Here is a 27,836-nt window from a genome sequence, read left to right as displayed (position 1 = left end):
TACACAGATAGGTTAGTTGAGGAGCCCCTGCCCCTTTAAGGAACTGACACGTGACAAACTTCTGGCAGAGGCGGCTTCTGCCCTTACCTGATCACGTGGCCGTAAGGCTCCCAGAATCGGCCAATCGGAGCGCGGGGATCAGTGAGCCCTCCTCGCGGCTGGCGCTGCTGCTGCTGCTGCTGGAGCCGCCCCGACGGGGCTGAAGGTGAGTGGCGCCTCTTTCCTGCTCCCCCCACCCCCAATTGCTGCCCCCTTGCTGGCTTTGCGCCAGGATTTCATTTCCCCATCGCATTTGGGAGGGATGTGATTCCCCCTCTCCAGCCTTTCTTTCTTTCTTTCTTTCTTTCTTTCTTTCTTTCTTTCTTTCTTTCTTTCTTTCTTTCTTTCTTTCTCTCTCTCTCTCTCTCTCTCTTTCTTTTCTCTCTCTCTCTCTCTCTCTCTCTCTCTTTTTTCTCTGTTCCTCTTGTATTTTATGATTATGATCATGATTTATCACTTGGTGTTTGTATGTGCACTGAGAGCTTCTACACCGGAGACAAATTCCTTGTGTGTCCAATCACATCTGGCCAATAAAGAATATTCTATTCTTTTCTTTCCTCCCTCCCTTCTTTCTCTCCTTTCTTTCTTTCTCCCCTCTCTCTGTCCTTGGGAGATAGCAGCTGAGAGGTGTAAGGCAGGTAGTCCTGAATTTACAACCACTCATTTAGTGACTCTTTGAAGTGGCATGGAAAACAGTCACTTATAACCGGTCCTTGTACTTAGGATCATTTCAGCATCCAAATTTGAGCAACTGGCCTGTATTGAGGACGGTCGCAGAGTCTCAGAATCGCTTGCTCGCCATTTGTGACTTTCCCGTCCAGCTTCCAATAAGCCAAGTCACTTGGGGAAGGCGAATTGGCTCAACAACCACTTGGTTCGCTTAACAACCTCAGTGAGTCACATAACGACCAGGGCAAAAAAAGATCATAAAATCAGATGTGACTCATTTAACAACTGCCTTTCTTAGCAAGGATCCCAGTTATGGTCGTCAGTTGAGGACTGCCTGCATTGTGGTTGGTTGCCGAGTCAGCCAGGTGTTCAGATCGGATTTGTCATTTTTATCCATCTATCGAGTCCCTCCCAAGGACTTGGGATGGGCAGACATTGTTGTGTTAAAAAATATCCTCATGGGATGGAAGCTTTCGTTTTCAGTCTTTGTGCATTTGTGAGGGGTAAACACCATTTCCTCCAGTAGGCCTGCAGCTCCTGTTTGCTCAGCCAAGAGTCCAGAGTCCTGAGTCTTATTTGTCACCAGATGTCTGGGAACAGGGGAGTTAAGAATGAGAATTCTGCTTCGTTTTGCATGAATGTGAAAATTACATTGTGGCACCCAGCCCATCTTTCCCACAGAGTGATTTCGGGACTCCCTTAACAAGGCTGGAAGGGACTTTGGAAGTCATCTAGTCCAACCCTCTGCTCAAGCAGGAGACCCTGTACCATTTCAGACAGTCTCTTCTTTAAAAAAAATCCTCCAGTGATGGACCACCCAAAATTTCTGGAGACAAGCAGTTCCACTGGTTAATTGTTCTCCCTGTCAGGAAGTTTCTCCTTAGTTCCAGGTTGCTTCTCTCTTTGATTAGTTTCCACATGTTGCTTTTTGTCCTACCTTCAGGTGCTCTGGAGCAGGGGTCCCCAACCTTTTGGACCTCAGGGACCACTAAATTCATAATTTTAAATCCCGCAGACCACTAATATGATCTGCCTAATGACCGGCTGGGTGGGCATGGCTAGATGGTCATGTGACTGAGTGGGCATGGCCAATTTTATGTCACTCACGTCGAGGGACACCTTGCCAGCCTCTACTCACCCCTTCCCTCCCAGCCCCTCCTTGCCTGCCCGCCCGGGCTCCTTAGGGCCCCAACAGGAAGCAATTGTTGGAGCTAAGCAGCCACCATGAGAAAGAGTTGGCAAAACAGCTGCTCAGTTCAAATTGGATCTGACCAAGAAGGAGGCTCAGCAGAAGCACCTCACTGAGGACTAGGAGCATAGGCTTTCCAAGCAGAAGGAAACCTGTGGGAATGCAAAGCCAGGTACCGGTGACTGTAGGGCTCAGTGGGCTGAGATGGTCAGCCAGTTCCAGGCCATGAGGCAGTCCCACTGGAACGAGGCCCTCCAGCTCTTCGCCACCAGCAGCGCTTCCCTCCAGACTTCGCCCAAAGCCCCACACCACGAAGCCGAAGCAGACCCCAAGTCGGAATTTCTGCCCCCCTCCGACCCACACAAAAAGACCCCAAAGGAGGAGACTCCCTGCAATAATACAAGCGTTCATTGCACGTATCTGGCCCAGGGGCTGTAGTTTGAGGACCCTTGATTTAGTGCAATATAAAAAATGCAAATAATTTTTCTGTGGACCACCAAAATTTTCTCGCGGACCACCAGTGGTCCACAGACCACCAGTTGGTGACTCCTGGTCTGCAGAATAGGTTGACCCCCGCCCCTTCTTTGGAAGAAGGCTATCATGCCCTCCCTAGTCCTTCTTTTCTCTAGACTGGCCATACCCAGTTACTGCAACCATTCTTCATATATTTCAGCCTCCAGCCCCCTAATCATCCTTAGTTGCTCTTCTCTGTGCTCTTTCTAGAATCTCAACATTTTTCTGCACTGTGACGACCAAAACTGGACGCAGCATTCCAACTGTGGTCTTACTAAAGCATTTTTTAAAGCGGTGTCCGACTTCTGTTTTGTGTGACAGCTGTGGGGCTCCACTCCTTCCTCCCAGGACCGACATCATGTCTGAACGGGAAGAACGGCGCTTTGTGGAGATCCCGCGGGAATCAGTCCGGCTGATGGCTGAAAGTGCGGGTGTGGAGCTGACCGACGAGGTGGCCGCTCTGCTGGCAGAAGATGTCTGCTACCGTCTGCGAGAAGCAACCCAGGTGAGGGCCGCAGTTCTAGGATACAGTAATTGGGTTAGAAGGAACCTTGGAGCTGTACAGGTAGTCCTCGATTTATGACCGGCTGCTTAATAAGACACAATAAGAAAAACAGGTGGCTGCAAAATAAGACATGCCCCGAAAATAAGACCTAATGGGACTTTTGGTCCAAAAAATTATAAGACCCGGTCTTATTTGTGGGGAAACACATTACTATGATTTATGTTGATTGCTTATTTAGTATCCATGACTAAGTATTGTATCTAATGTTGAATGTGTTTTTACGATGACTATTGTTGTATGTACGCTGAGAGCTTCTGCACTGGAGACAAATTCCTTGTGTGTCTAATCACACTTGGCCAATAAAGAATTCTATTCTGTTCTGTTCTGTTCTGTTCTGTTCTACTCTACTCTACTCTACTCTACTCTACTCCATTCCATTCCCTACCCCTACCCCTACCCCTACCCCTACCCCTACCCCTACCCCATATTATTCTATCATTAATGGTAAAAGTAAAGGTTCCCCTCACACATCTGTGCTAGTCGTTCCCGACTCTAGGGGGTGGTGCTCATCTCTGTTTTAAAGCCGAAGAGCTAGCGCTGTCCAAAGACGTCTCCGTGGTCATGTGGCCGGCAATGCCAAAGGCGCAGGGAACGCTGTTCCCCTCCCACCAAAGGTGGTTCCTATTTTTCTACTTGCATTTTTTATGTGCTTTTCGAACTTTCAAACTGCTAGGTTGGCAGAAGCTGGAACAAGTCACGGGAACTTACCCCGTTACGCAGCACTAGGGATTCGAACAGCTGAACTGCCGACCTTTTGATCGACAAGCTCAGCGTCTTAGCCACTGAGCCACCACGTTCCTTATATTCTATCATTATTCTATTCTATTAAAATGATAGCTGCAGTGGCGCAGTGGTTAGAGTGCAGTACTGCAGGCTACTTCTGCTGACTGCCAGCGGTTTGCAGTTTGGCAGTTCGACTCTCACCAGGCTCAAGGTTGACTCAGCCTTCCCTCCTTCCATCCGAGGTTGGTAAAATGAGGACCCAGATTGTTGGGGGCAAGAGTCTGACTCTATAAACCGCTTACAGAGGGCTATAAAGCACTGAAGCAGTATATAAGTCTTAAGGGCTATTGCTATTAATGACTATTTGAATTTACAACAGAAACCTCTGAAAGTACTTATGACCCAGTTCCAATAGCCACCACTTGTCCCCCCACAGTCCTATGCCTGTCTACCTAGGGCTCAGCATCTTGCCTGCATTTCTGCTGTTTCTGGTGTCCTGCAGTTTGATTTTACTTTGGGTTTTTGACAAAATCAGCCGACCGTGAACAATGGATTCCTTTTATGACCACAGTCTTTACTTTACGTGAGTTGTGTTACCACCATGACAACTTGTGACTGTAGTGGGCAGGCTCCACTATGGTTGTAAGTTAAGGAACACTTGTAATATTACTGCCTATAATATGGGTTTTTTCATTTAGGTGTTGCATGCTATGAACACAACTCCTCTGCTAACGCAAGCTGAGTGTTTTTTTTTAATTTAAAATAAACCTTTATTAACATTTAAAATATTAAAATGCAAGTAAAAATACATCTATGACAAAAATACATCTGTAGTAATTTAACGTCATTCTGGCAGTACACAATTCTTAACTTTGTTCATATATTCCCAAATATTCCTACTTAATCAGATATATATAAACACAATTTATATCTTATTTTATTCTATACATTTCCTATTTTTATTTTCTATCCATGGATACCAGTTTTCCCAAGCTGAGTAATATTCCGAGTTTTCCGGATTATTACACCATCTGTCCGGTGTAGTAGACATTTTCTAGGCTTGTGCGAATACAATTCTCGCTGCTGTAGTAATATAAATGATCAAATATTTAATCTTTTTAGGGTATTTTCCTTTAATGATCCCCAGAAGAAACAAGCTGAGTGTGTTTTATGCTCTTACAGGTAGTCCTCAACTTACAACAGTTCACTTAGTGACTGTTCAAAGTTACAGGAGCAGTGAAAAAAGTGACTTATGACTGTTTTCACACTTAATGACCACTGTAGCATCCCCATGGTCACATGATCAAAATTCAGGCGCTTGGCCACTGACTCCTATTTACAACGTCTGTGGTGTCCCAGGGTCATGTGATCTCCCTTTGCGATTTTCTGATGAGCAAAGTCGAGGGGGAAAGCCAGATTCACTTAACAACCGTGTTACTAAATTAACAACTGCAATGATTCACTGAACAATTGTGGCAAGGTCATAAAATGGGCCAAAAATATTTACTTAACAACTGTCTCACTTATCAACAGAAATTTCGGTCGCAATTATGGTTGTACGTCAAGGACTACCTGCATTTATTTAGCTATTTCTTCCTTTCATTTCTTTGCCACCCATCTGGCTGCAAGGCCACGTCCTAGAATAGGACAGGAATATCATAGCTCGGAGCAGCAAGGACTTGTAAGGTCCTGCCTCTCCTCTCCACTCAAGAAAGTGGAACTCTTGAAATAACTGGCATTTCAGAAGGAAACTTTTATTGAAAGGAAAGTGATAGCAAGGCAAAGGAAGCAGGATCTGAAGATTCCCGCGCAATTCCGTTAGGTTAAAACAGTTAGAAACTCCTCCCCTCAGTCCGGTGTTGAATAAGCCAATCCGCAGGTATGAAGATGTTTTGAGAAATGCAGCCAATAAGAAGTTGTTCCCAGGCGTCTCTTGCTGGAGACTCCGGAGCTGAGACAAAACAGATGCCCCTCCCCCACCCAGGCCCCTTCCCCACCAGAATGGCAGCATTCCGATGGGGATCTATGGGACCTGACAGCTGGCTCACCTGTTGATCGCTTTCTGATTGCTCATCGGCACATCTGGAAGGCAGGAGCCCTCACGAAGGGCAACTGTGCAGTGCTTAACCCGACGGGCTGCATGGTGGGAGGCTCTGTGTTTACATCCTACTCCTCCTTGCCTCGCTTTAGAACAGTTCCCAGTTCATGAAACACACCAAACGGCGGAAGCTGACGGTGGAAGACTTCAACCGGTCTCTCCGATGGAGCAACGTGGAAGTGAGTTGGGCTCCGGGGCCACGGGAGGGGATTTGTCCACACAGATGCCAAATTGCATTCTACCATAGTAAGGGACACATACACTTTTTCCCTGAAAATAAGCCCTCCCCGAAAATATTTAAACACACGCGTAGCCGGTCCCCGCCATTTCCTCTGGTTTCCTCCATGTGTCCCAAAATAATAGGACCTCCACAAAAATAAGGCCAAGCGCTTATTTCGGGGTTCAAAAAATATAAGACAGGGTCTTATTTTCTTTTTTTTTTTTTTTTTTTTTTTTTTTTTTTTTTTTAAATTTGATTTATATGCCGCCCTTCTCCGAAGACTCAGGGCGGCTTACAATGTGCTCAGCAATAGCCTTCATTCTTTCAGGGAAACATGGTAGATTCTCAACTTGCAACAGTTCATTTAATGACCGTTAGAAAGGCAGTGGAAAAAATTGACCTTTTTTCACACCTATGACCGTTGCAGTCGCCCCGTGGTCACGTGATCCAAATTCAGATGCTTGGCAACTGATTCGTATTTATGACCCTTGCAGTGTTCAGGGATCCTGTGATCCTCTTTTGTAAGCAAAGTCGACGGGGAAGCCGGATTCACTTAAGAACCGTGTGACTAAATTAACAACTGCAGTGATTCACTTAACAACTGTGGCAAGGAAGGTCGTAAAACGGGGCAGAGCTCACTTAACAACTGTCTCGGTTAGCAACAGAAATGTTGGGCTCGATTGTGGTCGTAAGTTGAAGTCTACCTGCCTAGGCAGTAAAATTCCAAACTATTTGTGGACTTCAACACCCAGAATTCCTCAGCCAGCCATGGGTGTTGAAATCCACAAGTCATAAAGTGAGCAACTTTGGAGACCCCTGACCTGGAGCAATGCTGAGCATGTGGCTGTGGCTGTTGCAGGTGGTGTGTGGCCATGGCTCTCCGGACCCTCTGCCCTTCCGGGCCATTAAGGAAGGAGAACTTTACTTCCAAGAAGACCATGAGGTCAACCTGGTGGAGGTCGCGTTGGCCACCAACATACCAAAGGATTGTGCGGAGACAGCGGTGAGAGGTAGGCCAGGGGGAGAAAGAAGGTGTTGTGGCCTGTTGGCCACCGGCCCCATCAGCAGTCGAATCAGAGGAGGAGGAGGAGGCGTAGTGTGGGAGTCAGGGTCAGCATCAGGGCAACCTGAGAGCTCCGAGGGGGAGGAGGGAATGGAGCTGGCAGAGAGAGGCAGAGGCTGAGCCTGGGCCATCCGTCAGCTCTCAGATGGAGAGTCAACAGTCCCCAGGTCTGGAGGTGGCTGATGAGGAAGAGGAGGAACAGCTGGGCCCAGTGCCTGACGCACAAATGCAAAGAAGGCAGAGGAGAGGAGAGCAGTGGAAATCTATGGGCCGGTCCTTGGGACGGAAGAGCCACCACTGCTAGCGAAGCCCTGCCCTAGCTGTGGGGATAAAATACGGGGCAGAGATGAACACTTGTTAGCCTGCGGTGAGAGAGAAACTTTTTTCCGGGGCTGCTGGCACTCCTAATAAAGCCGTTTTTTGAGTTCACTTCAGAGGATTTGCGTGTTTGAGGAGCTGGGTCAGAACAGAAGGGGGATGGGAGGCCATCTGGTGATCTCCCGGTCACTTACTGACTATGGAACTGTCTTCCTGGGGTGAAACGGCCTTGCCTTCCCCTTTGTCTAGCTTAGATCGCATCTCAAGGTGTGTTTCATTACGTGGGTGGCCCAGGAACAAAAGGTTAGTAAAATATGTCTGGGTTGTTGATAAAACCAGATTTCACTAATTTACAATCATTCATTTAGCGACTGTTCATGGTTGCCGTTTACATTTTTTACTAGTTTGTCAATATAAAATGCAAAAAATTTTTTTGAAAATATCAGGGAACTATTCAAAGCTACAACTGGAAAGGCATAAATGGTCCTCAGACTTATCATCGCAACATCCCCTGGTCACATGATCCACACTTTGGCGCTCAGCAGTCAGCATTTTAATGAATTTCCAACCTTCCCAGCCAACTTCTGATAATCAGAATTGAGCTGGAAGGGACCTTGGAGGTCTTCTAGTCCAACCCCTGCTCAAGCAGGAGACCTTGTACTATTTCAGATAAGTGGCTGTCCAGTCTCTTCTTAAAAACCTCCAGTGATGAAGCCCCCACAACTTCTAGAGGCAAACTGTTCCACTGGTTATAGAATAGAGTAGAATGACAGAGTTGGAAGGGACTTTGTAGGTCATCTAGTCCAACCCCCTGCTCAAGCAGGAAAACCTATACCATTTCAGACAAGTGGCTGTCCAGTCTGATAAGCAAAGTCAGCGGGGGAAGCTGGATTTGCTTAACGACCATGTGATTCTCTTAATAACTGCAGGGATTTTTTTTTAATATGCAGGCTGGGGAACTCTGGGAGTTGAAGTCCACTGGTCTTAAAAGTTGCCAAGGTTGGACATCCCTGCTGTCGAACGAAAGGGGTTTAATGGGCCAGGGGTCCCAATCCCCTGCTGGCCTCTGAACGCATCTCATCAAAGGTTCAAACGTCTCTGCCACCCACTCGGACGGTCTTTGCTAACTTCCCGTCTGTTTCTGGGCAGCGTCTCTGCTACTGGTTCTCTCTTCTCTCCTAGTTCACGTCTCTTACCTGGATGGGAAAGGTAACCTTGAGGCACAAGGCTCAGGTAAGGATTGTTAACACGGGTTTGGTTGTACTTCTTGAAATGGGCCAGCACAATCAGGGATGACAATATTTATTTTCCAAAGTCTGAGAGCAACAATTGCAATTTTTTTTTTACATCGTTCGTCAGAGGTCTTTTTTTTTTTTTTTTTAAATTTGATTTATATGCCGCCCTTCTCCGGAGACTCAGGGCGGCTTACAATGCGTTAAGCAATAGCCTTCATTCTTTTCTATATTTTATACAAAGTCAGCTTATTGCCCCCACAAACTGGGTCCTCATTTCACCTACCTTAGAAAGGATGACGGCTGAGTCAACCTTGAGCCTTGGAGAGATTCGAACCAGCAGAAATTGCAGGCAGCTGTGTTAATAACAGGGTGCACTAAACCACTGTACTATCAAGGCTCAATATATTGGAGCATTTCTCCATCTAGCCAACTTTAGGATGTGTGGACTTCAACTCCCAGCATTGGGCTGACTGAGGAATTCTGGGAGTTCAAGTCCACCCATTTTGAAGCATACTGGCTGGGGGATTCTGGGAGTTGAAGTCCATCCTAAAGCTGCCTGGGTTGAAAAACATTGGTGAGTTGTGTGACCAGATATATAAAACTGGGATATTTCAGGTGTGCGGTGAATGCTTTATTGCACAAATGGAGAATCTCAGAATATTTCTCAGCAGCTTCCTCTGTGAAGAGATGGGGGATCCTGGGAACTGTAATTCAACTGGTAGAGTCTATTGGTTTCCCACTCTACCCTATCACTTCCTTTTTGGGGTTCCAAGATCTCCTCTTCGTTTCTGTTTCCAGTGCCCAATGCCGTCTCCGTGCTGACAGACGACCTGTTGAAATATTACCAGCATGTGACTCGAGCCGTACTGGGCGATGACCCTCAGCTGATGAAGGTGAGTCAGGGGCTTCTGCTGATACGAGAGGACAGGAGTCGGAGGAAAATGAAGGGATTTGCAAATGGTGGGCCCGCAACAACCCTCAAATTGGTCCCCGTGGCTGATCCCACCTCTACTGGGCGGCCATTTTGGGGACCCACCTGAAACATTCAGTTCTCAGAGAAATTTTCTGACAGAACAATCCACCCATGGAACAGAAGTTGCCTTCAGGAGTTGTGGGAGCTTCATCCCTGGAGGCTTTCAAGAAGAGACTGGACTGCCATCTCTCAGAAATGGTGTAGGGTCTCCTGCTTGGGTGGGGGGTTGGACCAATTCTGTTAATCTGTTACAAATGTTGACCAATGCCAACAAGTTGAACCCTTCTTTCTCCTTCCTGCCTAGGTTGCCCTCCAGGATTTACAGACCAATTCAAAGATTGCGGCTCTCCTGCCTTACTTTGTCTACATCGTGAGTGGGGTGAGTGAAGACTGCGTCATTCATTCATTCATTTATAAATTGCTCCTCCTTCTCCATTCAAGAGGAGCTGACCAAGATCATTTACCATTTTAGTTTAACTTTGCAGCATCGAAAATCAAAAATGTTTCCTTTTTTATACACATAACAGGACTTTTTGGAAGTTGACTTTAGCCACCAATAGTGTTCTGTTTTATAGAAAATTATGGGATGCAACCCGATATTTCCGTAAGGATCAAGATGCCAACTGTCCATCTAGTGAACCCAAAATAAGGAATATTGAAAGAAGCAAAGCAGTTCAATCTTGACAGGAACAATGGGTGCTTAGGTGGCCTTAAAACAGAAAAGAGACTCTCTGTGGAGAAAGTCAACCGACCAATCTTTTACGCTCACTAGTGTGAGGTTCAACTATTCTGGAAGATAATTTATCTCCGATTCCAGATCATTTATACCCATATCCCTTGGAGGAAATAAATCAATAGCGTGCAGCCTCCTTTAATAATAATAATAATAATAATAATTTTATTTCTATACCGCCCTTCTCCCGAAGGACTCAGGGCGGTGTACAGTCTATTTAAAAACACAGACAAAACAACAATGTAAAATTTAAAATAATTAAATTAATTGGCTCAGATTTAAAACCCCAAAAAATTTAAATACCCCAATTTAAAACTATTGTGTTGATAGTCCGGCCTGGCGGAACAACAGGGTCTTCAGTGCGCAGCGAAACACCCGGAGGTCGGAGATCTTACGAATTTCCGGGGGCAGTTCGTTCCACAGGGCTGGGGCTCCCACAGAGAAGGCCCTCCCCCTGGGTGTCGCCGGCCGACATAACTTGGCCGATGGCACCCTGAGGAGACCCTCTCTGTGGGAGCGAACTGGTCGGTGGGAGGCTATTGGTGGCAGAAGATGGTCTCGGAGGTACCCGGGTCCTATGCCATGGAGCGCTTTAAAGGTGGTAACCAACACCTTGAATCGCACCCGGAAGACCACTGGGAGCCAGTGCAGCTCGCGCAGGAGGGGTGTCACGCGGGCACAATGGGTTGCGCCCATAACCACCCGCGCGGCCGCATTCTGAACCAGTTGGAGCCTCTGAGTGCTCTTCAAGGGGAGCCCCATGTAGAGAGCATTACAATAGTCCAACCGGGAAGTAACAAGGGCATGAGTGACCGTGCGCAGGGCGTCCCGATCCAGAAAGGGCTGCAACTGGCGAATCAGGCGAACCTGATAAAAGGCCCCCCTGGCCACGGCCGTCATGTGCTCTTCTAAAGACAGCCGCGCATGCAGGAGGACACCCAGATTGCGAGCCCTCTCCGTGGGGGGCAAAGATTCACCCCCAATAGTCAGCGATGGCACCTGCTGACTATATCGCCGGAAGCCACAGCCACTCGGTTTTGGAGGGGTTGAGTCTGAGCCTGTTCCTCCCCATCCAGACCCGCACGGCCTCCAGGCAGCGAGACATCACATCAAGGGCATCGTTGGGGTGGTCTGGGGTGGAGATGTACAGCTGAGTATCATCAGCGTACAGGTGGCACTTCACCCCAAAACCACGGATGATCTCACCCAGCGGCTTCACATAAATGTTGAACAGAAGGGGCGAGAGGACCGACCCTTGCGGCACTCCCCATGCGAGACGCCTCGAGGTCGACCTCTGTCCCCCTGCCAACACGAACTGCGAGCGGTCGGAGAGGAAGGAGGAGAACCACCGCAAAACGGTGCCCCCTATTCCTAACCCCCTCAACCGCTGCAGCATGATACCATGGTCGATGGTATCAAAAGCCGCTGAGAGATCTAATAGGACTAGGACAGAGGAGCAACCCCTGTCCCGGGCCCTCCAGAGATCATCCACCAACGCGACCAATGCCGTTTCTGTGCTGTACCCCTGCCTGAAGCCCGACTGGTACGGGTCTAGATAGATAGCTTCATCCAGGTGCTGGGGAAGTTGTCGTGCCACCACGCTCTCAACAACCTTCGCCACAAAACGAAGGTTGGAGACTGGACGATAGTTGGCTAATTCAGCCGGGTCCAGGGAAGGCTTCTTGAGGAGGGGCCTCGCTACCGCCTCTTTCAAGGCGGCAGGAAAGGCACCCTCACTCAGAGAAGCACCTATAATCCCCTGGAGCCAGCCTCGTGTAACCTCCCAGGAGGCCAGTACCAACCAGGAGGGACACGGGTCCAATAAACACGTGGCGGCACTAATCTTACCCAGAACCCTGTCCACATCCTCGGGAGTCACAGGATCAAACTCCTCCCAGATAACATTCTCAAGACCTGCCCTCGTCTCCTCCCCTGGACACATCCAATCGGAGTCCAAGCCCTCCCGAATCCGAGCGACTTTATCGTGCAGGAATTGCACAAAATCCTCAGCACGACCCTGCAAGGGATCTTCCCGCACTCTCCCCCGAAGAAGGGAGTGGGTCACCCTAAACAGGGTGGCTGGGCAGTTCTCTGCAGATGCGATAAGAGCGGAGAAATGGTTAGATTTCGCCGCTTTTATCGCCACTAGGTAGGTCTTGATATAAGACCTCACCTGTGTCCGGTCGGAATCGGATTGACTAGTCCTCCAAATGCTCTCTAGGCGTCTTTTCCGACGCTTCATCTCTCTCAGCTCCTCAGAGAACCAAGGAGCTAATTGAGATCGGCATCGGGTCAGAGGCCGCAAAGGCACGACGCGGTCCAAAGCTCCAGCGGCCACCCTCTCCCAGGCGGCCACCAACTCTTCAGTCGAGTCGTGTGTTAGAGTCTCAGGAAACGGCCCAAGCTCCGTCAGGAACCTTTCGGGATCCATCAGGCGCCTGGGACGGAACCATCTGGTTGGTTCCGTCTCCCTGCGGTGGGGGCAGGCGATAGGAAAGTCTAGTTGAAGGAGTGAATGATCTGTCCATGACAAGGGTTTAATATCTAGGTCCCCTCTACCAAGATCATTCAACCACTGACCAGAGATAAAAATCAGGTCCAGAGTGTGTCCCCCTATGTGAGTGGGGCCTTGAACTAACTGGGTCAGGTCCAAGGCCGTCATGGAAGCCATGAACTCCCGAGCCACCTCTGACACCTCACCTGCGGATGGAAGGTTGAAATCCCCCATGACAATAAGTCTGGGGGTATCGACCGCCACCCCGGCAATGACGTCGAGTAGCTCGGGCAGGGTCGCTGCCACGTGGCAGGGAGCCAGGTACGTAGTCAGCAAGCCCATCTGCACCTTACGGCCCCACTTCACACAAAGGGACTCACATCCGGCTATCTGAGGAACAGTGGTCTCCCTCGGACAAAGACTCTCCCTAATGATCACCGCCACTCCCCCACCCCTCCCCTGGGCCCTTGGCTGATGAAATGCATGGAAACCTGGCGGGCACATCTCAACGAGGGAGACCCCCCCCCCTTGGCCCAACCAGGTCTCCGTAATACCTGCCAGGTCTGCACCCCCCTCCAAAATAAGATCAGAGATGAGGGGGGCCTTATTAACCACCGACCTGGCATTACATAACATCAGCCGCGGACCCTGGGCCTTTGTGGTTACTCTTGTATTTAAATTGCTTTAAAGATTTAATTATATAGGGCTGGAAGGGTCTTGGAGATCTTCTAGTCCAGGGGTCAGCAACCTACGGCTCCGGAGCCGCATGTGGCTCTTTGGGCCCTCTGCTGTGGCTCCCTGTTAGGTGATCCCAATACTGGCTGGCTCCACCCCTCGCCCTCCCCTCCCAGTCACTCCTCGCCTGGCCTGAGAAGGTAAGGGCGACGGTGGGGGATGGAGAAGTGGCCAGAGCAGAGACAGGGAGATACAGAGAGAGGGGTAGAGAGGGAGGGAGAGAAGGGAGAGAGAGATGTGTCAAAAGGATTTTGTGGTTCCCGGTGTTTTTTAACAACTGGTTCTCTGCCCTAATGACCGGCTGGGTAGGCGTGGCTTGGGGGGGGTCATGTGACAGGTGGAAGTGAGTGACATTGAGTTGGCCACGCCCACCCAGGTTTTGTGGCTCCCGATGTTTTCTGTGGGAAACGGGTCCAAATGGCTCTTTGAGTATATAAGGTTGCAGACCCCTGTTCTAGTCCAACCCCCTGAAGCTCAAGCAGGAGACCCTTTCAGGCCAATGGCTGTCCAATCTCTTCTTAAAAAAACCTCCAGTGATGGAGCAGCCACAACTTCTGGAGGGAAGCCGTCCCACTGATTGTGGCTTCACGCAGTGCCTCTAGCCAGAAAGACAGACAGCCCCATGATGGCACCTGAAGCTCATCTGCCTGGAAGTGGGGGCCTCCCCACTGTTTTCAGATTGTTATCCTTGACACAACGGTAGTAGGCAGGACCACTTCGGGAAGGCTGGAGTCTGCCTTGGGTGAGATGTTTGCTCTCTGGCTTCCTTTACAGGTCAAGTCGGTGAGCCACGACCTGGAGCAACTCAACCGCCTTCTGCACATGGCCAGGAGCCTCATCCAGAACCCCTACTTGTGCCTGGGGTCTTACGTCAAGAGCCTCATCGCCAGCGTCATGTACTGTGTCCTGGAACCTTTGGCAGCCTCCATCAACCCCCTGAACGACCACTGGACTCTGCGTGACTATGCGGCCCTGCTCTTGGGCCAGATCTTCTGGTAATGTCCCCGAGACCACTGGCCCAGCTGACTTGGAGCCCCATGCTTGCAATTGCTGGCCACAGACCACAGAGGGTCGGAGGCCTCAGTAGAAGGCCTGAAATCAAAATTGGAAGAAAATTCTCCGTAGCTCAGGGTTAAACTGTGGGGTCCTTGGTGCTCTCTGCTTGTTTTCATGTAGACATTTCATTATCCAACTAGGTTACACCGTCAGTGCTGGAAAGGAATAGGGTTTGCAAACAATATGCTTTAAATTTCTTTCAACACTATGCCCATTGTCCTGGAGTCCATCTGACTCATTGCTGTTTGTGGGGCCCTTGGTGCTCTCCCAGTTTGGTGGTTTTCTTGCAGACGTTTCATTACCATACTAGGTAACATCATCAGTGCTAGATAATGAGAGGAGGAGGAGAAAGACTGTGGAGTCCTTGGTGCTTTCTGAGCTTGTTTTCTTGCAGACATTTCATGACCCAAGTAGGAAACATCATCGGTGAATGAAATTTCGCAAACAAATATGAATTTATTTGTCCTCCCTCTGGGGAAGATTTCTTGGGCTATACCAAAGCTGTGGGCAACCACAGGTTGGTGTAAAGATTAAGGCTGAGGCCATAATTTCAAGGTGATTCAGTATCTCACAGTTTATGACGGCCCAAGCTGGGGAATTCAGCCAGTGACGAATGTTGTAACATGGTGGATGTAAAATTCTGCCAGGGGAGATTTTAGCAAGTTATACCAATGTCAGGTTTCCAAGTGATGAAACCCATTCAAAAAGAAATAAGCAAAGTCCATCTTCCAAAACAAATTTCTTTTATTTAGGTAAAATGATTTTTTTTTATTTGGGTAGTCATCAAATTGTCAAAGTCTGTTGTAATTCTGGATCTGACACAAACGGGAATTACACCACATAATATTGCAAGTTAGAAACTTCCTTCAAAAGTCACATTCTCCAATAAACACTGAATCCACATTTCCTGGTGTCTTCAAACTCCACCTTCCATTCTCACCAGCAGCAGCCTCTGTTCCCACGGGAAAGAAAGTCACCTGGTCAAAACAATCCTCACTATCTCTTCCCCCCACCTTAAGAACGTGGCGAGCGCGAAAACCCCCCTTACATAGGAAAGAGAAAGAAAAGGATTAAATGGGTATCTATCTATCTATCTATCTATCTATCTATCTATCTATCTATCTATTTATTTATTTATTTATTTATTTATTTATTTATTTATTATTTAAATTTGTATACCGCCCTTCTCCCGAAGGACTCAGGGCGGTGAACAGCCAAAATTAAAATACATACAATATAAAATTTAAAATAATTTAAAAGCAGAATTAAATTGAATTGGCTTCCCAAAAATTAAAACCCATTACCCATAAAATAACCCTTTAAAATTTTAAGCCAGCCCAGCTTGCTGAAATAGGAAGGTCTTCAAAGCTCGACGGAAGGTCCGGAGGTCCGGGATTAGTCGTATTCCTGGGGGTAGCTCGTTCCAGAGGGCGGGTGCCCCCACAGAAAAGGGTCTCCCCCTGGGGGTCGTCAGTCGACATTGCTTGACTGACGGCACCCTGAGGAGGCCCTCTCTGTGGGACTGAGTTGGCCGGTGGGAGGTTATCGGTGGCAGAAGGTGGTCTCGTAAATAACCGGGCCCTAAGCCATGGAGCGCTTTAAAGGTGAGAACCAATACCTTGAAGCGCACCCGGAAGACCACCGGAAGCCAGTGCAGCTCGCGCAGGCAAGGTGTCACATGGGAGCGCCATGTCGCCCCCATAATAACCCGCGCGGCCGCATTCTGGACCAGCTGGAGCTTCCGAGTGCTCCTCAAGGGGAGCCCCATGTAGAGAGCATTGCAGTAGTCCAGGCGAGAGGTGACGAGGGCATGAGTGACCGTGCATAGGGAGTCCCGATCCAGAAAGGGATGCAACTGGCGTATCAGGCGAACCTGATAGAATAGTAGATAGAATAGTATAATAGAGAGCTAAATAAAATATGTCAAATTCAAGCTCGATAACCATGTTTCCCTGAAAATAAGACTGAGTCTTATTTTCTTTTGGGCCCCAAAATAAACACTAGGGTTTATTTTTGAGGGGGTGTCTTATTTTTTTCCATGTACCGGAGGCCCATTCCTGCTTGCTCGTAGCAGGCCAGGAGCCACGTGGCACCCTAGTGCCACCACGAGGCAGGGGAGTGGAGCTGCCCCATGTGCCCCACACTGCTTACCTCAGGGCCCCCGCAGCCAGGCCACCCATGCTCCAACACTTCCCTCACCTCGAGGCAGCAGCCCCATCCAGCAGGACCCCACGTGGCCACCAGCCCACTTCTTCTGATGGCTCACAGCCACAACGGAACGATGCCAGGGCCACGAGGCAAGGAAGGGAGAGTGGATCTGCCCCATGCGCCCTGCACCGGCTTACCTCAGGGTCTCCTCAGCCAGGCCATCCTTGCCCTGACACCTGCCTTGCGTAGCAGGTGTGGCACCAACACACCACTCAACCTCCTGCTCCGTGGTGGCCACGAGCAAGCCAGAAGAAGTGGGCCAGCGGCCATGTGGGCTCCTGCTGCACACGACTGCTAGTAGATAGATAGTGGCATGGATGGCCTGGCTGTGGGGGCCCTGAGGTAAGCTGGCGCAGTGTGTGTGGGGCAGCTCCCCCCGCACCTTGCCTTCTGGCCATGGTACCGCAAGCATCCAGATGGACTGGGCAGCCACCTGGCTGTGCAAACTCTTAAGTAGGGCTTATTTGGGGGATAGGTCTTTTTTTTTTTCAGGAAAACAGGGTAGTTTAAGGCGGTGATACTTAACAAATACATAGTGAAAGCAGTACTAGCACTGATTATGTTACCTAGTTTGGTAATGAAATGTCTTCAAGAAAACAACCAAGCTCAGAGAGTACCAAGGGCCCTCCCAGCAGGCTGGGGAATTCTGGGATTTAAAGTCCAAACATCTTAAAGTGGCCAAGGTTGAGAAAACACTGCTGAGAAGGCTGGGAAGCTGAGGAGGCTTCTTGGCGAGCCTGGCTGGGGAATTCTGGGAGTTGAAGTCAACGCCTCTTCAAGCTGCCACGGTTGAGAAATCCTGGTTTGAGGCTGTGTGTCAACTCACCAATGGGAGGCAGCCAGGATTAAGCCAAGGTTATTTAGATTGTGCATAACAGATTAACAGAGTTGGAAGGGACCTGGTAGATCATCTAGTCCAACCCCCTGCCCAAGCTGGAAGCCCTACACCATTTCTGACAGATGGCAGTCCAGTCTCTTCTTGAAAGCCTCCAAGGATGAAGCTCCCACAACTTCCGAAGGCAACTTCTGTTCCATCGCTTGATTGACTGTCAGGAAATTCCTCCTTATTTCCAGGTTGAATCTCTCCTTGTTCAGTTTCTATCATTATTCCTTGTCTGGCCTTCGGGTACTTTGGAAAATAGCTTGACCCCCTTCCTCCTCTCTGTGGTATTGGAGCACTGCTATCATGTCTCCCCTGGTCCTTCTCTTCACTAGACTAGCTAGGCCCAGTTCCTGCAACCGTTCATCGTATGTTTTAGCCGCCAGTCCCCTAATCATCCTGGTTGCTCTTCTCTGCACTCTTTCTAGAGTCTCACCATCTTTTTTATCGTGTGGTGACCAAACTGGATGCAGGATTCTAGGTGTGGTCTTACTAGGGCTTTTCCTGCCCTTGACATCATTCATCTTCAAGTGAATAGAATAGAATAGAATAGAATAGAATAGAATAGAATAGAATAGAATAGAATAGAATAGAATAGAATAGAATAGAATAGAATAGAATAGAATAGAATAGAATAGAATTTTTATTGGCCAAATGTGATTGGACACACAAGGAATTTGTCTTTGGTGCATACACTCTCGGTGTACATAAAATAAAAGATATGTTCATCAAGAATCATAAGGTACAACACTTAATGATAGTCATTAAGGGAACAAATAAGCAATCAGGAAACAATATCAGTATAAATCATAAGGGTACTAGCAACAAGGCTATAGTCATACAGTCATAAGTGGGAGGAGATGGGTGATAGGAACGATGAGAAGATTAATAGTAGTGCAGACTTCGTAAATAGTTCCACAGTGTTGAGGGAATTATTTGTTTAGCAGAGTAATCGTTCGGGAAAAAACTGTCCTTGTGTCTAGTCATTCTGGTGTGCAGTGCTCTATAGTGTCGTTTTGAGGGCAAGAGTTGAAACCGTTTATGTCCAGGATGTGAGGGGTCTGTAAAGTTTGCAAAACACCACTTTGAATGATGTGTGCTCACTTTTAAAGAATGTGGCAATTATTCTCTAGTGCTCTTGAATGACCTACGCAGGTCATTCAGTTTGCCGCTGCACACGGCTGGCTTCTATTTAAGTGGTTGTCCACTAAGACTCCAAGATCCCTCTCACAGTTCCTGCTATTAAGCCTGGCTAATTAAGATTGGATTTTCTTCCCACTTTCTCAGGACTCACGGGGATCTGGTGAGCAGCTTGTACCATCAGATCCTGCTCACCCTCCAGAAGGTGTTGGCTGACCCTGTCCGACCCCTCTGCTCACACTATGGGGCCGTGGTGGGGCTCCATGCCTTGGGATGGGAGGTAAGTTGTTGCTTGCCTCATTGGTGGTTTTGGGGTGCCTCCCCAGTGGGTGCTGATCTCTTATGGGCCTCTTCCCCCTTCAGGCGGTGCAGCGGGTCCTGTACCCCCATCTCTCGACCTATTGGTCCAACCTGCAGGTGGTGCTGGATGATTATTCGGTGTCCAACGCTCAGGTCAAGGCTGATGGACACAAGGTCTACGGGGCCATTCTGGTGAGTCTCATGGTGGCAACTGCAGCCAGAGTGTTTTGTAAGAACTGCAACATTTGCTGGTAGTCCCCGATTTAAGACCGATGGCCCTCTCCCAGCCAGAGGATTATTCTAAGCAGGCAAGAACTGCAGGATTTGCAGGTAGTCCTCGATTTACAACTACAATTGCCATGGCTCAGGGATTCAATTAATAAGGGAGACACACCTGATTTTACAATCGTTTTTTGCTGTGGTCATTAAATGCATCCAACTTTCCCCATTGATTTTGCTTATCGGGAGCTGGCTGGGAAGGTCACGAATGGTAGTCACGTAATCTCAGGATGCTGCTCCCGTCATAAATACGAACCAGCTTCCAAGCGCCTGAATTTTGACCCTGTGACCATAGGGATGCTGCAATGGTCATAAGTGTGAAAAATGGTCGTATTGTTTTGAGCCGCAGTGGTCAGAGTGCAGTACTACAGGCTACTTCTGCTGACTGCCAGCTGCCTGCAATTTGGCAGTTCGAATCTCACCAGGCTCCAGGTTGATTCAGCCTTCCATCCTTCCATCTGAGGTTGGTAAAATGAGGACCCAGATTGTTGGGGGCAAGAGGCTGACTCTGTAAACCACTTAGAAAGGACTGGAAAGCACTGTGAAGCGGTATATACAGTCAGGTCCAGAAATATTGGGACATCGACACAATTCTAACATCTTTGGCTCTATACACCACCACAATGGAGTTGGAATGAAACAAACACAATGTGCGTTAACTGCAGACTGTCAGCTTTAATTTGAGGGTATGTACATCCAACTCAGGTGAACGGTGTAGGACTTACAGCAGTTTGCATATGTGCCTCCCACTTGTTAAGGGACCAAAAGTAATGGGACAGAATAATAATCATAAATCAAACTTTCCCTTCTTAATACTTGGTTGCAAATCCTTTGCAGTCAATCACAGGCTGAAGTCTGGAACGCATAGACATCACCAGATGCTGGGTTTCATCCCTGGTGATGCTCTGCCAGGCCTCTACTGCAACTGTCTTCAGTTCCTGCTTGTTCTTGGGGCATTTTCCCTTCAGTTTTGTCTTCAGCAAGTGAAATGCATGCTCAATGGGATTCAGGTCAGGTGATTGACTTGGCCATTGCATAACATTCCACTTCTGTCCCTTCAAAAACTCTTTGGTTGCTTTTGCAGTATGCTTTGGGTCATTGTCCATCTGCACTGTGAAGCGCCGTCCAATGAGTTCTGCAGCATTTGGCTGAATGTGAGCAGATAATATTGCCCAAAACACTTCAGAATTCATCCTGCTGCTTTTCTCAGCAGTCACATCATCAATAAATACAAGAGAACCAGTTCCATTGGCAGCCATACATGCCCACGCCATGACACTACCACCACGCTTCACTGATGAGGTGGTATGCTTAGGATCATGAGCAATTCCTTTCCTTCTCCATACTCTTCTCTTCCCATCACTCTGGTACAAGTTGATCTTGGTCTCATCTGTCCATAGGATCTTGTTCCAGAACTGTGAAGGCTTTGTTAGATGTTGTTTGGCAAACTCTAATCTGGCCTTCCTGTTTTTGAAGCTCACCAATGGTTTACATCTTGTGGTGAACCCTCTGTATTCACTCTGGTGAAGTCTTCTCTTGATTGTTGACTTTGACACACATGCACCTACCTCCTGGAGAGTGTTCTTGATCTGGCCAACTGTTGTGAAGGGTGTTTTCTTCACCAGGGAAAGAATTCTTCGGTCATCCACCACACTTGTTTTCCATGGTCTCCCAGGTCTTTTGGTGTTGCTGAGCTCACCGGTGCATTCCTTCTTTTTGAGAATGTTCCAAACAGTTGTTTTGGCCACGCCTAACGTTCTTGCTATCTCTCTGATGGGTTTGTTTTGTTTCTTCAGCCTAATGATGGCTTGCTTCACTGATAGTGACAGCTCTTTGGATCTCATCTTGAGAGTTGACAGCAACAGATTCCAAATGCAAATAGCACACTTGAAATGAACTCTGGGCCTTTTATCTGCACATTGTAATTGGGGTAATGAGGGAATATCACACACCTGGCCATGGAACAGCTGGGAAGCCAATTGTCCCATTACTTTTGGTCCCTTAACAAGTGGGAGGCACATATACAAACTGCTGTAAGTCCTACACCGTTCACCTGAGTTGGATGTACATACCCTCAAATTAAAGCTGACAGTCTGCAGTTAATGCACATTGTGTTTGTTTCATTCCAACTCCATTGTGGTGGTGTATAGAGCCAAAGATGTTAGAATTGTGTCGATGTCCCAATATTTCTGGACCTGACTGTAAGTCTAAGTGCTATCGCTTTTGTCACTTTTTCTATGCTGTTGTAACATTGAACTGTCACTAGTTGTAAGTCAAGAAATACCTGTAAATGTGAGAGGATCTCACAAGTCACTGTTTTCAGCAACACTGTAATCTCCAATGGTCCTTAAATAAAGCATCATATGTTGAGGACTAGTTTTTTGCTTGATCCAGTCAAGGGAGGGAAGGAGGGATCATTGTAAAAAAGGGATCATTGTGTTGTGGCTTGTCACCCTCTGGCCCCTCCAGCAGCCGAATCAAAAGAGGAGGAGGAGGAGGCGTAGGTGTGGGAGTCAGGGTCAGCATCAGGGCAACTTGGGAGCTCCGAGGGGGAGGAGGGAATGGAGCTGGCAGAGAGAGAGACAGAGACAGAGGAGGAGCCTGGGCCGTCTGTCAGCCCTCAGATGGAGAGTCAACAGCCCCCAGGTCTGGAGGTGGCTGATGAGGAAGAGGAGGAACAGCTGGGCCCAGTGCCTGATGTGTGGATGCGCAGAAGGCAGAGGAGAGGAGAGCAGTGGAAATCTATGGGCCGGTCCTTGGGACGGAAGAGCCACCGCTGCTAGTGAAGCCCCTCCCTAGCTCTGGGGATAAAAGGCAGGGGGGGGAGATGAATAGACGGGGCAGACAACTATTCCTCTCCCTATCGGACGGACTTGTTAGCCCGCGGTGAGAGAGAAACTTTTTGCCGGGGCTGCTGGTGCTCCTAATAAAGGAATCTTTGAGTTCACTGCAGAGGGTTGGTTGTTTTTTTTTTGTTTTGTTTTTTTAATTTGATTTATATGCCGCCCTTCTCCGGAGACTCAGGGCGGCTTACAATGCTTTAAGCAATAGCCTTCATTCTTTTGTATATTTTATACAAAGTCAGCTTATTGCCCCCACAAACTGGGTCCTCATTTCACCTACCTTAGAAAGGATGGAAGGCTGAGTCAACCTTGAGCCTTGGAGAGATTCGAACCAGCAGAAATTGCAGGCAGCTGTGTTAATAACAGGGTGCACTAAACCCTTGTACTATCAAGGTACAACCATTGGTTGTGTTGGGGGAGCTGGGTCAGAACACATTGGCTGCATCTGATTTTGTTCATATAAACGATGCGGTGCTTCAATTAGACGCCCTAAACGTTGGTATCTGAATTATTTCATTGTTTTTTTAATCTAAGGGTTTAGTTTTATTATTAAATATATATTATATTATATTATATTATATTATATTATATTATATTATATTATATTATATTATATTATATTATATTATTATATTAAATAAATATAAATATATTAAATATTAGTTATTAAATATATTAAAAATTAATTTTTTAATCTAATATTAATCTAAATTAATACATATCGCACATCCATACAGGACAAGGGTGGGGAATTACAGCCCATTTATGACCCGTAGACTTCAACTCCCAGAATTCCTGGGGCAGCCATTCAAAGGGCCATGCCGGCTCAGGAATTCTGGGAGCTGAAGTCTACAGGTCGTAAAGTATGACATGCCACCCGTGATGTATGAAATGCCACATGCTAAACAAATCAGGGGGCTGCCTTGAATTCTTTTCAGCAGAACGGTGCATAAACTGGATGCCTTGAGAACGAACTAGTGCCTGGAGTTGGGGGGCAATTATGGTGTTTAAATTATGCCAATCCTGGGTCTCCCCACAGGTGGCTGTCGAGCGGCTTCTCAAGATGAAGGCCCAGGCCCTCTCGGTCCCCATCCAGGCTGACGGTGCAGGTCCCGAGGGGCGCCCGCGGGACGGTGTGCCTTGGCTCAGCCCCCTCCAGGATGCTCAGGTGGAGTTCGGCTTTGGCATTGCCAGCCACCTGCTGCAGCTGGGCAGCGGGGGGCTGCAGGCTGGGGTGGGCATCCCTGCCAGCCCCCCGGCTGTCTCGCTCAACGAGATTTACCAGGAGCTCTACTACTTCTTCGGGGATAGCCTGGCCACCCGTTTCGGTACCGGCTCGGGGCTGTGCCCAGCGGGGCCAATGCCCGCCAGCCCTCCCAAGACCACTGACACCAAGAAGGAGCAGCCAGCCTTCGGCACTGGGGACGCCGTGCGCAAGATGCCCCAGCTGACCGCCAGCGCCACTGTCAGTCCTCGGGAAGAGGAGAGCCCCCGCGTGGACTTTTCAGCCAGCCGGCCTGCCTTGCACCGCTCAACCAGTCTGGCCCGTTCCCGCAGTGCCCTGCGCCAGCAAGGTCACCGGCCCGTCGCCCGGGATGTCTTCCAGAAGTGCCGGTTTTCCCTGCAGGGGGCGCCCCACTTCAGTTTTGTTATCGCGGGGCGCCAAGTGGAGCGCCGGTGCCAGGGGCGCCTCTTCCAGACCTGTTTCTTACAACACCATGGCCCCACCCACATCTCGCGCTACGCCCAGAAGCTGCCCATGATTGGCCGGACCAGCAAGCCCGCGAAAAAGTGGGGCCACTCGGACTATTCCCTCTACTTACCTCTCTGAGCAATGGGTCTTTTCCAAGCAGGAACATCTGTTTGGGAGCTCCTGGTGCCCCACACCCAGAAACCCACCACCAATACCCTGGGGCCACTTCCATCCAGGACTTGTCCCCAATCCGTTGGAAGGGCCCCCGAGGGATTGCAGCATGGAAATCTGAGGCTACCCCCTTGGAATAACCAAGTCCCTTTAAAAATTCAGAGGGAGTGAATTCCCCAGCCATGTGCTTATTTGTCCTTCTCTCAATTTTGTAATAAAATGGAACAATAAGATTGGTACTTAACCAAAAAAACTCCCATATGTTGACCAGAAGCCCAACCTGCAAAAAAAAAAAAAAAAAAAAAAAGGTGGGGGTGGAGGGAGGCAGGATTTTTGCTGGAGGTTTGGGTCATTGTTTGAATTTTTGTGGGGCAGAAGGAGAGAAAGCAAAAGAATTGGCTTTGAGTGTTTTATTTTTTATGGGACAGGAAATATATGTGATTTGCTAATGGAAACCTTTTTAGCTAAGCTAAATTGACTTGAAAAACTTTGGAAAGAGATCCAGTTGAAATAAGGGCGGGGGCACTCTCTGCTGATTTCCCCCCAAAAGACGGGCCTGGTGGCTCAGCAGACTGATAGCATTGTGATTAACACCAGCTGCCTGCAATTACTGCAGGTTCGAATCTCGCCAAGGCTCAAGGTTGACTCAGCCTTCCATCCTTTCTAAGTTAGGGAAATTGAGGACCCAGTTTGTGGGGGCAATAAGCTGACTTTGTATAAAAATACAAAAGGATGAAGGCTATTGCTGAGCACATTGTAAGCCGCCCTGAGTCTCCGGAGAAGGGCGGCATATAAATCAAAAAATTTTTAAAAGAAAAAAACTAGATTCAAAACCACAGCAGTTTTGCTTTTGCCTTCCTGCTGAAAGATAAAAAAATATTTCCTGAATTTATTCTTGGAATTCAGTTCCCAACATTGGAGTGTAAGGTCCCAAAATACACTTGAGTCACCAGAATGCCAAAGAGAGAGACTCAAGACGAGGCTTGCAAAAAAACAGATTTTATTTATGGCCAAAAACAAAATACTGGGTGGAACTATATCCAGAACATACAGATACAATGTATGCGAGGAGATAGCCACACCTTGGGGAAGGTATGGTGTCCTTTTATACCCTCAGAGACGTCAGCTTAGTACCCAACTCTGGCCTCCCAATCCAGGCCCGTGCATTCCTTGTTCCCCTTCAAGGGGGAATAGAAACTTCCCAATTAGTCATCTTAAGCATTTATTTATTTACTCAATTGGCCACTTTGGCCCCCTGGCCCTGGAAAGTAGGAGTTTATCCAGATCAAACATAAATTAGGGCTGAGGTGTAAATTATCCCTTTGTTGATGGCTAGTTTCAACTGAGATACGTACCATGCTTTTAGATGGCACAAGAAAAAACAGGGAGAAGATCGATATGGGTTCAGGTCAAATGGCAGGGGCATACGTTTGACAAATACCAGATACATTACAGAGGCCTAATAACAGAATATGTCTGTTACAGGAGATACAAATATAAAGGCATATATGTATTACAGGAACCTAATGGTTACAGAATCTAGTATACCAGTATATCATATTCTAGTATTATTTATTATATTCTTACTATTGTTTCCCTTTCATTCCACACTTTTTATTTAAATGATGGAATGCTTTCCATCGCGGGGATCATTTTAAGAATCATGATATTTGCAGGCATATTATGAGGAGTGGACACAGAGGATGCTATGACTGCAATCCCAGAAATAGGTGATGTGACTATTCTTTGGATTAAAGGAATGAGACAAGGGAGAAGAAGACCTCCAAGGGTTAACAATCATCAATTTTGCAAACAAAATTTGTGAGATTAATTTTTCCACACACACCTACTTTTGCTAACAAATAGTGTACAGCAAGTCTATTCTGGGATATTGCTGTTTTCAACAGAGAGTGCTGTTTAACTAAGAAATTTAGAGCATTAACAGTTGTATTAGGTATCATTGCAATCATTGGCTGTAACCTTACAATTCTATTCAGCATATAAAGGGAGTTCTACACCATCTTCTGCCCAGGTGGCTGGTCCGTATACCTGAACTATTATTTCTGGAGGCCACTCATCTTTCTGTGGCCTACATCCACATAAATAGGTATACCCAGTCTTTCACCTTGTTGTATGGGCAGTAGAAAAAGGAAGAAAAATAGATTTCACAGTTCCTAGTACACATGCTTCATACCATCAGCTAGGCAATTGCACATAGGCAAATTTTCCATTTATCCAATATAAGCCATCTGGAGCATGCCAATTAAGAGTTACCACATCCGTCCATAACCCACTCAGTCTAGGTATATTTTCAAATGGGTTACTAGGTTGTGTCAGGTTAATTCCAGACTGAAAAGTAACAATAAGCAAAGAAAACACCCTTACGTGTAATATAATTTTTCACACTGATCATTGCATTATATTCTCATATTAGTCCTATGCATAAGAAAATTAGTCCCAAATATTGAACCATTGCATTAAATCAATCCATTCTATATCTTCAGGGATCATGATATCACTATCTCCTAGGACTACTGTATTCAAGTCAGGTTGATCTGATTCAATGCCTCAATTCTCCAGTGTAGGATAGATATATACATAGGAATAAGTTTCTATGGGGAGCAATCCCTTGCACATTTACACAAGCACAGTGTCCCATTATTCCCCACAGGTGTGTATAAGTTCACAATTACAACAAGAATAACAACATTCAGTGATACAGTTACAATCACGGGACCAACACAATCTGGAGAGTGTGAAGTTGCACAGCTGCTGTTGGGATCTTCAAATGGAATAAGAGAGGCCACCACTCAGGCTGGAAAGTCCAAAAAGTTGCTTCTCCTGCAACAAGAAAAATCACAAACAAAACCCATTCATATCACAATGACCACACCAGTTTTTGGAAAAGTTTATTCTCAGCAGGTCGTCTTCAGGAATCACTTGCCACTCTTTAAGTTCTTCCACTGCTCCTTTTACACGGGTGTAGTGGTCCACCCTTTGTCTTTAGGTTGGACTGCTGTTTCAGTAGTCAGCAAGACTTGGTAGGACCTGTCCCGGGCTTGGCTAAGTTTGTCCTCACATCAGGTTTTATCAGGACCCAATCACCAGGCTGGAACTTATGAACAGCAAAATCGAGAGGTAGGGTTTGAGCTAGGAGTCCTTTGATTCTGAGGTAAGATAAAGAAGAATAGAGGCCACGTATACAGTTCTTTACAAACATGTCTTTAGTTTCATTTGTGGAATTTCCCCTATTCTGTCCAAACGTGGTAATCCAAACATCATTTGGCAAGGCAAGGGTAAAGATTTGGTTCACAGCAGAGATGATTTTTGCATTCTGAGCCAAAAACAGTGAAACTGCAAAGGCAGGTATCAGATATCACCCTTTATCCCGCCTTTCTCAGGCTGGTTCAGCAGAGAACCAGCCCGCAGCCCCCCTTTTTCCTGCTTCTCTCCTCCAAGGGACAGGGGGGAAAGGAAATACAGGGAGAAAAAATGTTTAAACTACATAGAATGTCAGGGTAAATGTCTAACTTCACCATAATCATAGGCCCACAGCCATGCAAGTATTAACCGATCACACATCCCATCATCCCCTTAACCACACCTTACCTTTAGGCTCCTCCCCCTGGGTATAAGATCTCTCCCCAAGTGGAGATTGTGGAGATCCAGTAACGTACCTGTAAATGAAAAGATCTGATG

General features: G+C 47.5%; 1 protein-coding gene across 1 annotated transcript; it reads left to right on the top strand.

The window, feature by feature from the left end:
* The first annotated feature begins 145 nt into the window (after positions 1-145).
* On the top strand, positions 146-24,390 carry TAF6L (TATA-box binding protein associated factor 6 like). The gene is made up of 11 exons (XM_070950699.1): positions 146-205; positions 2,732-2,915; positions 5,889-5,975; positions 6,876-7,026; positions 8,580-8,630; positions 9,431-9,525; positions 9,910-9,984; positions 14,342-14,562; positions 18,999-19,131; positions 19,215-19,343; positions 23,313-24,390. Exons 2-11 carry the CDS (start codon positions 2,769-2,771, stop codon positions 24,102-24,104), a joined length of 1,881 nt encoding a protein of 626 aa, XP_070806800.1. The 5' UTR covers positions 146-205; positions 2,732-2,768; the 3' UTR covers positions 24,105-24,390.
* The last annotated feature ends 3,446 nt before the right edge of the window (positions 24,391-27,836 follow it).

The sequence above is a fragment of the Pituophis catenifer genome, unplaced genomic scaffold, assembly GCF_029215685.1.
Source record: "Pituophis catenifer annectens isolate HBS135680 unplaced genomic scaffold, rPitCat1.0.hap2 SCAF_10, whole genome shotgun sequence".
In the NCBI taxonomy this organism is placed as follows: Eukaryota; Metazoa; Chordata; class Lepidosauria; order Squamata; family Colubridae; genus Pituophis; species Pituophis catenifer.
The sequence above is the reverse complement of the archived record's forward strand: the minus strand, read 5'-3'. Positions and strand labels throughout refer to the sequence as shown.